This window comes from Aplidium turbinatum, chromosome 6 (genome assembly GCF_918807975.1).
Source record: "Aplidium turbinatum chromosome 6, kaAplTurb1.1, whole genome shotgun sequence".
Lineage (NCBI taxonomy): Eukaryota > Metazoa > Chordata > Ascidiacea > Aplousobranchia > Polyclinidae > Aplidium > Aplidium turbinatum.
In genome coordinates, this window is record NC_137477.1 from 29,343,816 (window position 1) to 29,356,563 (window position 12,748).

The following is a 12,748-nucleotide window of genomic DNA, read 5'->3' on the forward strand; positions in this document are numbered from 1 at the left end:
CTTTTTGATTAGAAGTAGAATGTGAGGATTTGTCGAAGAGGGAAGTAGCAAACTTACTGCGCGGAATACAACCAGCGCTAACAAACTTCAGCAAAATGTTCACAAATTTTACTTTCATTGAAAACAAAAATGTCTCAGCCCCAAGCCATATAGGGTAAAATTCAAATCCCATAGCATCACTTGTCAAATATAGCAATTACTTATTTTTTTTTGGAACTTACGTCAAAGCTATTTCTTTCAGAGTTGGGGTATTTTACCAAAACTTATTTTCAGTTATCGTTTTCTTACATTTTTAGACTTTTTTTCTTTCAAACTTTGATATGGAGGAAGCGTTTCATTTTTTTCCGGCCCTCAAAAAGACCATGTGGAAAATATCAGCCATAAGAATAGCAGCTCCTCTTTACTTGGAGCATTTTGAATATCAAGTAAGTTTCTATTCCACGTAATTAGTTCGCTTCTGAAATTACGTTATAAATTTAATGCAGTCATCTGTATATTTTTTCTCGGAGCTGGAAAACTTTTCATGCCTTTTGGTATTGGGAGTGCTTCGCAGTCAAAGAAGATTTGGCTTACGGTTTGTTTCTCAGCGCCAAATTGAAAGTTTCGTCGTTATTTTACATAATCCCACCATTTCGTCGTTATTTTACATAATTCCACCATTTCGTCGTTATTTTACATAATTTTACATACTTTTATGTGAGCGACACACACCTGCTTTGATGCCATTTAGGTTTCAAGAGTTCAGCCGTGAGTTTGAGTCTTTTATTTACCATTTCGTCTGGTTTGTTTTACCTTATCTCGTACGAAGATTGTGAACAGGAAGGCAATAAAGCAATCTTTTCATCCAATTTGAAGCATGTTAAACAACTAGCAAGAATCTTGCTAAGATGTAGCCTACGAGTTGTGCATGCAACAAGACCTGTCCTACATATCTACTTGACGTAGATGAGAGCTTTCGGTGGGTGTCGTCCTGAGGTCCTTTGAAACCTCGGTCAGCTCTTCTCACAGTTGGGCCATAGGTTGATCGATCGTTAAGGATGATGTTTGCTTTCAGCATTTATACATCCAATAAAACATTTTAGGCTGTATAGGCTCCTGTTATGGTTGATAGCGTGGTTGATATATACAGCAGAAGTGGACTTTTATGATATTTTAAGTATTTAGCCAAACATCAGTGATGCGCACAAAAGGTTTTCTTGGTATATTCAAATTTCTCACTTACACATTTGTCGATTGTCACGATTTCTTTCTATCTCTTACGAGGAAAAAGACTTGGAAAGGTTCAATGACGTAGTTTAATGGGTCAAACCGAAAAGCAGTCAATTAAATGTCGAATAATTCTACTAGTGAAATGATAATCTGACTTCTTGAAGAACTTTAACGAACGGCTTCTCAAATAACTCTAATTTCGAACACAATTTATATCAGCACCAATTCTCATCTACTTGTATTCAATTACTTCAAGTCTCAATCACCAATAATTTCTGCCTCAACTACCAATCCACAACTCATAGCACAACTCTCATAATCAACTCATAATAATCACCATAATAATATAATAAACATTACACAAACTACACCACTATTTATAATTGGTTGTTCAGTCCAGTAACTTCGAGAAGGTTACGTAAGGTTACATCATAAAGAACCATTGTCCTATCAAGCAGCATTTAAATGTAAACAACAGAAGTCTCTAGAAAGTCACGTAGGAAAAATGATTCCAGAAAACACATTTTACATAATACAGATTTCGTAATCAGAGGTTACTTCAGGTCATAACTGAGTGATAATAACACATTGCACCAGAATTCTACAAGCAAAACAACACGCTCGTTGAAGATACAAAGCAAGCCATCGCGAGGCATTGCACCTTGATTGTGACATACGCCCCCCCTTAGAATATTGTTGCAAACAATATAACAACACAATCAATACAAAACACACCACAAAACAATTAATTACTCAATAATCAATTCTCATAAGTCTATCGTTGCATGATCTACCAACGATAGCTTTTCTTAAAACAATAGTCACGTTTTCTGCGAAAGTTTCTAACGTCCTCAGCAACTTCAGTGCATCGGCGAGCGAGATGACCCATCTTCCTACATCGGAAACACCTCCTCTCCGGACAGTCCTTGGCGAGATGACCTTCTTTGTGACAGTTGTAGCAAGCCTTATCATCAAAAGAGCAGCTCCTGGCTATGTGTCCAATCTCCCCACATCGGTAGCAATGGTTGTCACGGCAACGTCTGTTTTCCGAATGTCCGCTGTCAGCAACGCACTCCCTGGCGAAGTGTCCGCGTCTACCGCATCTATAGCAAACTCCAAATGGTCGTCGCCTGCCTCTTCCCCTCGGTTCTTCGCGCTCATTGTATCCATGACCGTGAGATCGTCGCTGATTATCTGCAGAACAATCTCGAGCAAAGTGACCATTCTTGCCACAAGAATAACAAGTAACTTCAGAATTTCTCTCAATAACATTTCCGATTATAAGATCAACTAAAGAATTTTGTAAACATAACGCTTTCACAGTCCCAATACAATACGGAGTTTCGATATATATCTTCGCTAACGGTCCTTGGATTGAAGTGTTATTTATCGACATCACAATTCCAGTTTTTCCCGTTAACTGACTGTCTTTAACCAAATCTCTCCTCACCATTATACCCATAGAACCAGAATCACGTAAAACTTTTACCTTTTTGTTTCCAACTTTTCCATCCACTACTGGCAGGTAATCTTCAGCTATTATTTTTTCGCAAACATCTTCATCCGGTCTCTCTTCCTCAAGCGCTGGTTCATGAATCATTATCGCACAACCACCTCGATAAACGTCCGTGCAGCGTTGCCAGATGGGGAAATAGGATACCAAATAAAAAAATTCTGGTGAAATTTAGAGGTCTTTGGTACCACACTTTTTGACCTTGGAACCAGACAACGTTTTGGTGAAATCTGGTGAAATATTCCCCACTCATGTTTTTCCAAAAATTTTTAAACTTTTTAGCAAAAAATCTCTGCTCGTGCAGAAAACGCTTTGCAAGAGGTTTGCGCATGCCTGATGGCATTGTGTTGCAAGTTTAGAGTGACCAATTTGCGCTCTTCAATCAATCTTTTGAATCTGACAGCAGCACTGTACTGGCAATCGTGTAGCTTTTGCCACTGGCATGGTTGCAGGCAGTGGCTAGACAATGCTTTTTGGAAAGTTCTTTTTACTGAAAAACTGGCCAAAAAGGCAAGTTTTATATTTAAAATTAGTGAAGGAGGTTGTATTTTTCCCAAAAACTAGAAGTTCATCAACATCAGTGACCTTACATAGGCTACACAACAAGCATACAGTGGCCACTTGTTTCATTTTCATGGATATCCTGTGCAGGATATGCAAAAGTCTTTCAACTTTTTTCATCGGGATGTTATTTCATCTTGGAGTGCATTTTAACCCTAGCAGTAAAATTTTCCGCTTTTAAAGTAAAAACAATAACTTTTTTGGTTAAGAACTTTTGATGATTATACTGATAATTATGACTGCTACTATCCGTGTATGCAATTTGTGACAAAACATATGTTTTGCATATTCGTTTCATTTTAGTCTTATGTCTCAAAAACAATTTGTATTTTTAGGCGAAATTGCTTTATTTAGGGTGTTTTAAATATCTGGTGAAATTGAATGCAATCTGGTGAAATTTTAGTTACTTTTTGGTGCCAAGCAGCTTCCAGCATCTGGCAACGCTGCGTCCGTGTCTTTATCTTTTCCAGACTGATTGGATAGGGAAAACGACTTGTCCTTGCATTCCTTCGCTTCGTGTCCTTGCCTATTGCAACGATTGCACCACTTCCTCGATTCCTGATGATTTCTATTAGTCTTCTTTCGGCAGTTAACAGCCTTATGACCTAAGCCATTACAATTAAAACAACGTACATCTCTTGGAACCGCACCTCCTTTAAAATTATTTGTTTGCTCCTCGTCATCATCGCATGACAACGTCTCTTCAGTCGACAACTTCTCATCATGAGCAACTAAATACTGTTCCGCCACACTGGCTATGTCTTCTAGAGTCTTTGGACTTCTTTCCATTAAATAAACAGACAGATCTTTTGAACATGAATCTGTGAATTGTTCCTTAACTATAAGGTTTGCCAATCCGTCCAATGATTGTTCGGCCCCCGAAAGTTCAAACCATTTTAACAAAAGGTTTCTTAAACGTTCAATAAATTGACCTGGGCTTTCGTGTTGTTCAGGCTTTGCCTCCCGGAATCTTTGACGGTATCCATGCTCGGTAAAATTGTATCGCTTTAACAGAGCTAACTTCAATCTGTCGTAGTTCATGGCCTCTTCTTGCGAAAGTCTTGAATATACATCAAGAGCTTGTCCCGATAATAACATGCTTAGCTGGGTAGCCCACGTCGACTTCTTCAATTTGGCTATTGTAACATATCTTTCAAATCTTAACAAATAACTATCCAACTCATCTTTTTCTTCAACAAATGATGGCAAATCTGGACGTCTAACTTGCGCCACAATAACATCTCGAGCATTATCATTAGTAGAATTAGATCGCTCACCAATATCCAGCTTTTGTCTTTCTAATTCAAGTTTTAACTTTTCCAATTCATATTGCGCTCTTCTTTCTTCAGCTTCGCGTTGCGCCCGATTCTCTTCGGCTTCGCGCTGTGCCCGCTTCTCTTCTGCTTCAGCTTCACGCTGTGCTCGTTTTTCTTCAGCTTCAAGTTGTGCTCGCTTTTCTTCAGCTTCAAGTTGTGCTCGCTTTTCTTCAGCTTCAAGTTCACGCTGTGCTCGTTTTTCTTCAGCTTCAAGTTCTGCTTTCCTTATTTCACGAGCAGCTCTTCTATCTTCTCTTTCGTCAGCTTCTCGCTGAGCTTTCTGGTCCATTATCTTGTGATACTCTTCCATCACAAACTGAGACTTCTCATTACCAGTCAGCCCCATTCGTTCAGCCATGCTCCCTAAGTCTTCAATCATCTCATGTTTGACAGTATCCGCCATCTTGACATTAATTTATTATTCTTTCAATAAATCTTCGGTATTCTTCGGTTTTTCGGTTATATTCTTTTTCGGTTTATCCCGGACGAGCCCCCAGAATGTCACGATTTCTTTCTATCTCTTACCAGGAAAAAGACTTGGAAAGGTTCAATGACGTAGTTTAATGGGTCAAACCGAAAAGCAGTCAATTAAATGTCGAATAATTCTACTAGTGAAATGATAATCTGACTTCTTGAAGAACTTTAACGAACGGCTTCTCAAATAACTCTAATTTCGAACACAATTTATATCAGCACCAATTCTCATCTACTTGTATTCAATTACTTCAAGTCTCAATCACCAATAATTTCTGCATCAACTACCAATCCACAACTCATAGCACAACTCTCATAATCAACTCATAATAATCACCATAATAATATAATAAACATTACACAAACTACACCACTATTTATAATTGGTTGTTCAGTCCAGTAACTTCGAGAAGGTTACGTAAGGTTACATCATAAAGAACCATTGTCCTATCAAGCAGCATTTAAATGTAAACAACAGAAGTCTCTAGAAAGTCACGTAGGGAAAATGATTCCAGAAAACACATTTTACATAATACAGATTTCGTAATCAGAGGTTACTTCAGGTCATAACCGATAATAACACATCGCACCAGAATTCTACAACCAAAACAACACGCTCGTTGAAGATACAAAGCAAGCCATCGCGAGGCATTGCACCTTGATTGTGACATCGATCTTGTTTCAATTGTTTTATTAGTTGACTATTGTGAAACATTAAGACTTACCCCAGATATGCTGAAGTAGATTCAGAGATGCTCCGAGAAAGCGTGGCATTTTTCCTCTCAATTACACACGAGTTGGAAATAACGTTTGCCTCTTTCCACCAGTGGTCAATGACCATCATAACGCACACTACATAGACTAACTAATGACTTTATTTTTTGTCCGCTAAATGCAGCAGAAAGTCTACTTTTGCTAAATAGCTTCATTTATTTTTTTTAAGCTAAAAGCAAACGATGTGGTGTTCTATTTTGAACCTTGTTTCTATCTAACAGGGTATCGGAATGAAACAGATTCATCTTCATTTGTCTCAAGGCTATATAGTGGAGTTGAATGACAATTGTCCAACTTTCACTTTTCACGAAAGTATTGTAGAAGCCTCTCTAATCCATGGATGCGTCACAACCGGGGCCGGAGCGGAGGTCAATGCCCCGTTCTTCATATCTCCAGATGTTGAAGAAGTAAATTATAGTCTGCCATTTAAATGATATCGATTAAGGACATGATACGCTTAAATCTTATGAGATGAATTGCAAAGTTATGTTTATGGCTAAGCCAAGCATTCAACTTAAACCATTAGTGGCAGTTCTTGTTTAAAGACTTCAATTTGCAACTTTGGAGATTCTGTATACACATCATACAGAGTCAGTAGCCTAATCGTCTTTTTGTTTACAAGGCGCAAGATATACTTTTACGCGTTTTTATTTTCAGATTACGTTACATTTGTGCCGCAGTGTCATATTGCTGGTTATTCCACGAGAAACCCACACTTTGGATATGAGCCAAAGCGCAGTAGAAGGCATGCGATCGCGTGAGTTATCTGTGCTTCACAATTTCATACGATTTCTCTATCGCAAAGTTTGGTGTGGCATTTCATGCACTACCGCAAGCCAGTGCACTATCAACATAAGTGTCGATCATGAAACAATAGGGTGCATAGCCGAATGGTGAGAGACTTGGTAGGGCAGTCCAAAAGACGCCTGTTTGATGCCGTTCAATGCGGCTGTGTCTTTGGAAAAACACTCAAAGGTATGCTTGAAGGTAGACACGAAGATTGGTTTCTTTGCTTTCCGGTCCATTTAATCTAAATCTTCTACCACGACAAAAATATGTATCGATGCTATATTCTGAAACTCAAACATTGTGCAGCAAACAATCAAACTCAAATGATGTATTATATTGCAAAGAATAAGGTATGACAATTGAAAAAATGTCGAAAAAATAGCTGTATATAACTACTATCAATTTAAGTTAGGATGCAATAGATTGCAATGGAAATTTAAGTTAGGATACCCTTAGAACTTCCTTAAGTAACCACCCATACGACGACACCAGCAAAATAGACCGTGACGCGACAATTTATCGAAAGACAATTTATCGAACGACAGTTCATCGAACGACAGTTTATTGAAAGACAGTTCATCGAACGACAATTCATCGAAACGACAGTTCATCGAAACGACTGTTTATCGAAACGACAGTTCATCGAACGACTGTTTATCGAAACGACAGTTTATCGAACGACGAAGCACATATGCAATGGAATACTTAGGAGTTAGGGGTTAGGGGCTAGAGGTTAATGGTTAGGGGTTAGGGGCTAGGGGCTAGGGGTTAGGGTTAGGATTATGGTTAGGGTTTGGGTTGGGGTTAGGCGTTTGGGTTTGGGTTAAGTTTAGGGTTTTAGGTTAGGGGTTGGGTTTTCGATAAACTGTCGTTTCGATAAACTGTCGTTTCGATAAACTGTCGTTCGATAAACTGTCGTTTCGATAAACTGTCGTTCAATAAACTGTCGTAGTACCAAAATAGACATCCCCCCCAAACATCAGATAACCTAATGCACTTTGAATTTCCTTTTATAAGCAACGATGTGAACCGTAAAGTAAAGAAAGTCTGCAAAGACTTGGATATGGCAGTCCGCCTTTTTCGACGCTCACAAACACTCTGAAACGCCTTTCAAAACCAACAAAAATCTGAATTTTGGCGGCTACAAAACTGCCCACTACTGAACGACGACATGTGCACCACCATGGCCACCTAAAGATACGGCCTGATTTGTCACATTTTGCAGAAATTTCCAGGTTTTTCTAACTTTGGGCGAACGTTTAAATAAATTTTTCTAAAAATTAGATTTTTACGCTTTCTTTATTCTTTTCCCCAGATGACACAATAGGTTTTAACATCCTCACATGTTGAAAAACAAAGAAAATTTGATTTCGAGGATTTTAGTCAGACTGTTAATTTTCAATAACAGTCTGATTTTGCGTTTTTCAACTTACTTTTTCTCATTTGATACTGCTTCCCCAAGGCAACAAAAAATTTTTATGTCATTAGGAAACCGCAAAAAGTAAAAACATCTCAAAAAATGTCAGTCAAGCACTAGCAGTAGCTGTAATCAAAATCTGCAAGATGTGACAAATCAGTCCACATCTCCAGGTGGCCATGGCACCACCAATAACTACAAGATCATATGCCAGAAATGCAGGTAACCTAGATAGGCAGCACGATCCGCCCTCCATTCTTCCTGAAAGAACATCTGAGCTCTGATAAACGTTTTGTCTTTATAATCATCAGCAACAGTGCTTCGCCGGCTTTAAATTTGCAATTATTGCTGGAGAAAACGACGAGGTGCAACTGCGCTTCAAAGAGGCCATTTTCACAAGCAGATAAAGTTCATAGATCAACAACCGTATTGAAAGGAAAGGATTACGTCACCTAATCTATTGATCAACTAATTCGACAAAATTTTACAATGGCATCGCTTGGCAACACAAACTAAACAAACAGCAGCCTCAAGCCCCCCCTCCCCCCCCAAAAAACGCATAAAACAACAACACACTGATTCTAACACCATTCGTCATAACACATGACTAGGGAACTGTGTTACGAAAGCTAGTGCGAACCCCTATTACCACAGCGAACTCGCGGCATCAGGGTAAAACAGGTCATTAGCTTCTACATTGTGAATTAAGTTAGAATGTCTGATCTACTGTATAGTATGTCGTTTGTGGTCCAACAATTCCTGCAATCTCTTGCACGTGTAACGTCAAATTATTGCTCCAAGCTGAAAAATTTGTCGATTGATATTGAACACTAACCTTGATATTGAACACTAACCTTGATATTGAACACTAACATTGATATTGAACACTAACATTGATATTGAACACTAACATTGATATTGAACACTAACATTGATATTGAACACTAACATTGATATTGAACACTAACATTGATATTGAACACTAACCTTGATATTGAACACTAACACTGATATTGAACACTAACACTGATATTGAACACTAACATTGATATTGAACACTAACATTGATATTGAACACTAACATTGATATTGAACACTAACATTGATATTGAACACTAACCTTGATATTGAACACTAACATTGATATTGAACACTAACATTGATATTGAACACTAACCTCCACTTTAGGAGCTGGATCCCGTCTTATGTTGGATTCCGCTAGTCGAGCAACGACGTCCAAGTCAGCACTTAAGTTTCACACAAACTTCATCGGAAAGAGGTTGAGCCAAGGGTCACACTCTCCAATGATAGAAGATAAGAGTATAAAAAGGTAGCTGAAATGTATAGAATAACGCTAAAATGACTTAAGTTACAAAACTAACGGTATATATTTAGTATTCTAGTTAATTGAACGAATATAACTCGGGTAAATAGCTTTAGCTTTAGTAAGTTTTCCCAGGCCCGTAGCCAGGGGGGGTTCTCGGGGTTCCCGGGAACCCCCCCTTGAGCCGAAAAGGTTCACATTTTGGAAAAGGTGTAGTGTACATAGGATCATCCACCTAAGATAAATGGAAGATTATACAATAGTAAAGTATTAAACTTTAATCATTGCTGCGTCATAATGCCTTGTGTTGCAATGTCAATGGTGTCCAACTGTCCATCACCAGTTTGTGAATAGTCGCAAACATTCGGTTGTCTGTCGTCTGTCATTGTGGTGCGAAGCAATCTTTTTACTCGCCTCATGGCGCTAAAACTGCGTTCAGCATTGACCGAGATGAGCACGATTGTTCGATAAATGCACAAAAGTTTGTGTATTTCCGAATGATATATCTTTGCTGCTTGTTTAAAACAAGGGTCCGTAAATACTTGTTGGCGCGACCCAAAAAACAATCGTTCGAAATCTTCGCGGCCCAAACGTTTCAGAAGCATATAATTTTGCGCAAAATACTTTGCAATTTAATATCAATTTCAATACGGTCGTCCACGCTTATTAAGCTCACATGGGGACCGGACAATTTTGGACTTATTGAGAGTGGAGAATTTTTTACCACTCCTATACTTTCAGTAATTCAGGAATGGACCAAATTGGGCTTAATAAGCGAGTAGACCTATTAACCGTGGGCTTCGTCGTCGTCGTGTAAGCCTTTGGGGCCGAGGGTCTATCCTTTTACCACCCCAAATTCACGATGTTCCCGGACTACACTGGAAGGCTACTAGAGAGCAGCCAGCCTTTGGTTTCATCATCCATGACACGCAGACCTTCCACTCCGTTAGGTGGCTTGAAGATGGGCAGTCATTGATGATGTGGTCTGCGGTCTGTTCCTCGACACCACATTCACAGGAAGCGCCCATTCACCATTGGTGCATGGTTGAGCGGAAAAGCCCGACGCCCGCACGAAGACTGTTGAGGCGCACCCATGCCTGTCTTTGTAATGTCAGGCCTATGGAGCACGTGTCGGTGTAGGAAATGATCGAATGGATTCTGGTGGTACTTGACTTCCGTTCAGAATTCGATTTATGGTCCGCCCAATTAAGTAGCCGTAGAGATGTTTTGTTCATCAGCTTCGTTGATCAGAAGTTGAGCAGTTGGCTCGATTGGGTGTCTTGATTTCAGTCGACTGGGGTGCTCGTTTCGGGGAGCAGAGATCTTGTGGTGGAGAAAATGGTTATAGGCTCCAGTGCCCGTCGGCCGAGAGACACAGTGGCTTCTTTGCGATGAAGCTCAGCAGGCTGGATGCCAGCGAGAATGGGGAGATTGTTCAATGGTGTGTGGCGCAGGCATCCGGTCACTGTGCGTAGGGCGCTGTTTATGGCAATGTCGATGTTGTGGTAGTGAGCACTGCAGCACCAAACAGGTTTACAGTAGGCTACTCTGCTGAAGAGTAGACAAGGGTAAGGCTGCTATAAGCAAAGTGTCAGCTCTCGTCCCCCAGCTGGATCCAGCCAAGCGCTTGATTAGCCCAGCGCGGTTTGTCAGTTTCTTGCGCAGTGACATGGTGGTGGTAGGTGAGCGATCTGTCCAGTGACACCCCAAGAATTTTTGGTTTGGGGCAGAAGGACAGAGGTTTTCCATTGTTCTGAACATGTACTTGTACAGTAGCTTGCGATCAGCTCCCCGATTGTTTAGGTGGAAAGCTGCTGCCACACTTTTGGTTTCGCTGAGTTTCAGCCGCCAATTCTGAAGATAAGCTGAGAGAGTTTTCATGCCCTGGCTCAAGGTGTGTTCTAGGCTTTATAACTGTGGGCTTAATAAGCGGGGACTAGGCCTACTGTACTACTTTGGAAAGTAGAAGTTTTCTTGTACAAAATTGTACGAAACCCAGCACGTCAAAGAGTAGGCCTATATGATTGTATTTATTTTTGACATACAAGTTATATTTATAGTAAGTTTAAACTCTTTTGCGACCCACTGTGGATGGTCTTGCGACCCAAATTTGGGTTGCGACCCACTATTTGCAGATCCCTGGTTAAGAACCTCGCACATCGTAGACAATTTAGGCTAAAAGCGAATAACAGAAATTGTTATATTGCAAAATGTAGCCTATTTATATATTTCGTTTTTGTAATGTTGACAATTTGAAGTTTGTTGGTCTATATAATTATTATGTACTGCCACTTCCTATGTTTTGATTGCTTACTTGTGGACACGCCAAGAAGAAAGTGTTATCAAAACTTCAAAAGGTCCATATTTTTGGATTTGGGAACCCCCCCTTGAAAATGTCTGGCTACGGGCCTGGTTTTCCTGTTGAAGTTTTTTGACAGCAGACAAATCGGCCAGTTGATATGCTAAATTTTGTTACTAAGTAGGCCTACTATCAAGAGGAAGATAGGCTTTTATGATCGTCAAGACAATTGATGCGCTATGTTATTCGCAAAAAAACAAAACAATTGAATTATGATCGTTTGACTATTCAATGTCAAGTCTTTAAATTAACCCACACAATCGGTCTCTTTGTCCACCACTACATTACCAGACACGCTGCAATATCAACACATAATCACAATCACTGCTGCCGTTAATTGTTGGTTCTTTGATTATATTGGTATTTATCTTACAGTGGGAGGAACTTTAACGCGTTTAATAACCCATACGTCTTCATGACTAGATATAATCTATACTACTAGTGGAGGGACCATTAGGTAGGCTACTAGCATCACATTGTTGAGACATAAGAAGAAAGCTTTGTCTACTGTACATTGTATTTGCAAGTTCGGTTAAGGCGTGGTCTTTCACCAGTCATCTTATCATTCATCGTTGCTAGCTTGCTAGAACAAAAACGAATCTAAATATTAGTGAAACTCCCCCCCCCCTCCTTCATATACGCGACCATCTTGATCCAACTCTGCTCCGTACGATACTTATGATTTTTGCCAATTTTGGATGTCTGTGTCTTGAACAAACTTTTGTCTCAATTCTATGAAACATTCCAATTTTTTTGTTTTCAGGATAAAAAAGGTGTAAATGGGTATTCGTTTAGTAGTATAGGCTATGCTGGAATCGTAACTCGACTCCATCGCTCTTGTAAAAAGTGTCGCGACTGGTTTAACTGTTCAATATATTATGAACAGATTTTGTATGAGTTGTTTTGTTGACAGATGAGTCAGTTTTTGGAATTAAAAAAAAATTACTAAAATCGCATGAAAAACGCATAAAAAATAAGAGATGTGTTGCAGTTTCTCAAATGTTTAGATTTG

At 39.4% G+C, this 12,748-nt stretch overlaps 1 protein-coding gene across 1 annotated transcript in view; it reads left to right on the plus strand.

Annotated features, from left to right (window-relative positions):
• LOC145771673 (sperm-specific sodium:proton exchanger-like) overlaps positions 1–12,748 on the plus strand; it is a 58,917-nt gene that overhangs the window by 40,759 nt on the left and 5,410 nt on the right. Inside the window, exons 28-31 of the mRNA XM_082583405.1 lie at positions 297–425; positions 6,069–6,254; positions 6,505–6,604; positions 9,242–9,383. Of these exons, the coding sequence (XP_082439531.1) occupies positions 297–425; positions 6,069–6,254; positions 6,505–6,604; positions 9,242–9,383 (557 nt within the window). The remainder of the gene's footprint in view (positions 1–296; positions 426–6,068; positions 6,255–6,504; positions 6,605–9,241; positions 9,384–12,748) is intronic.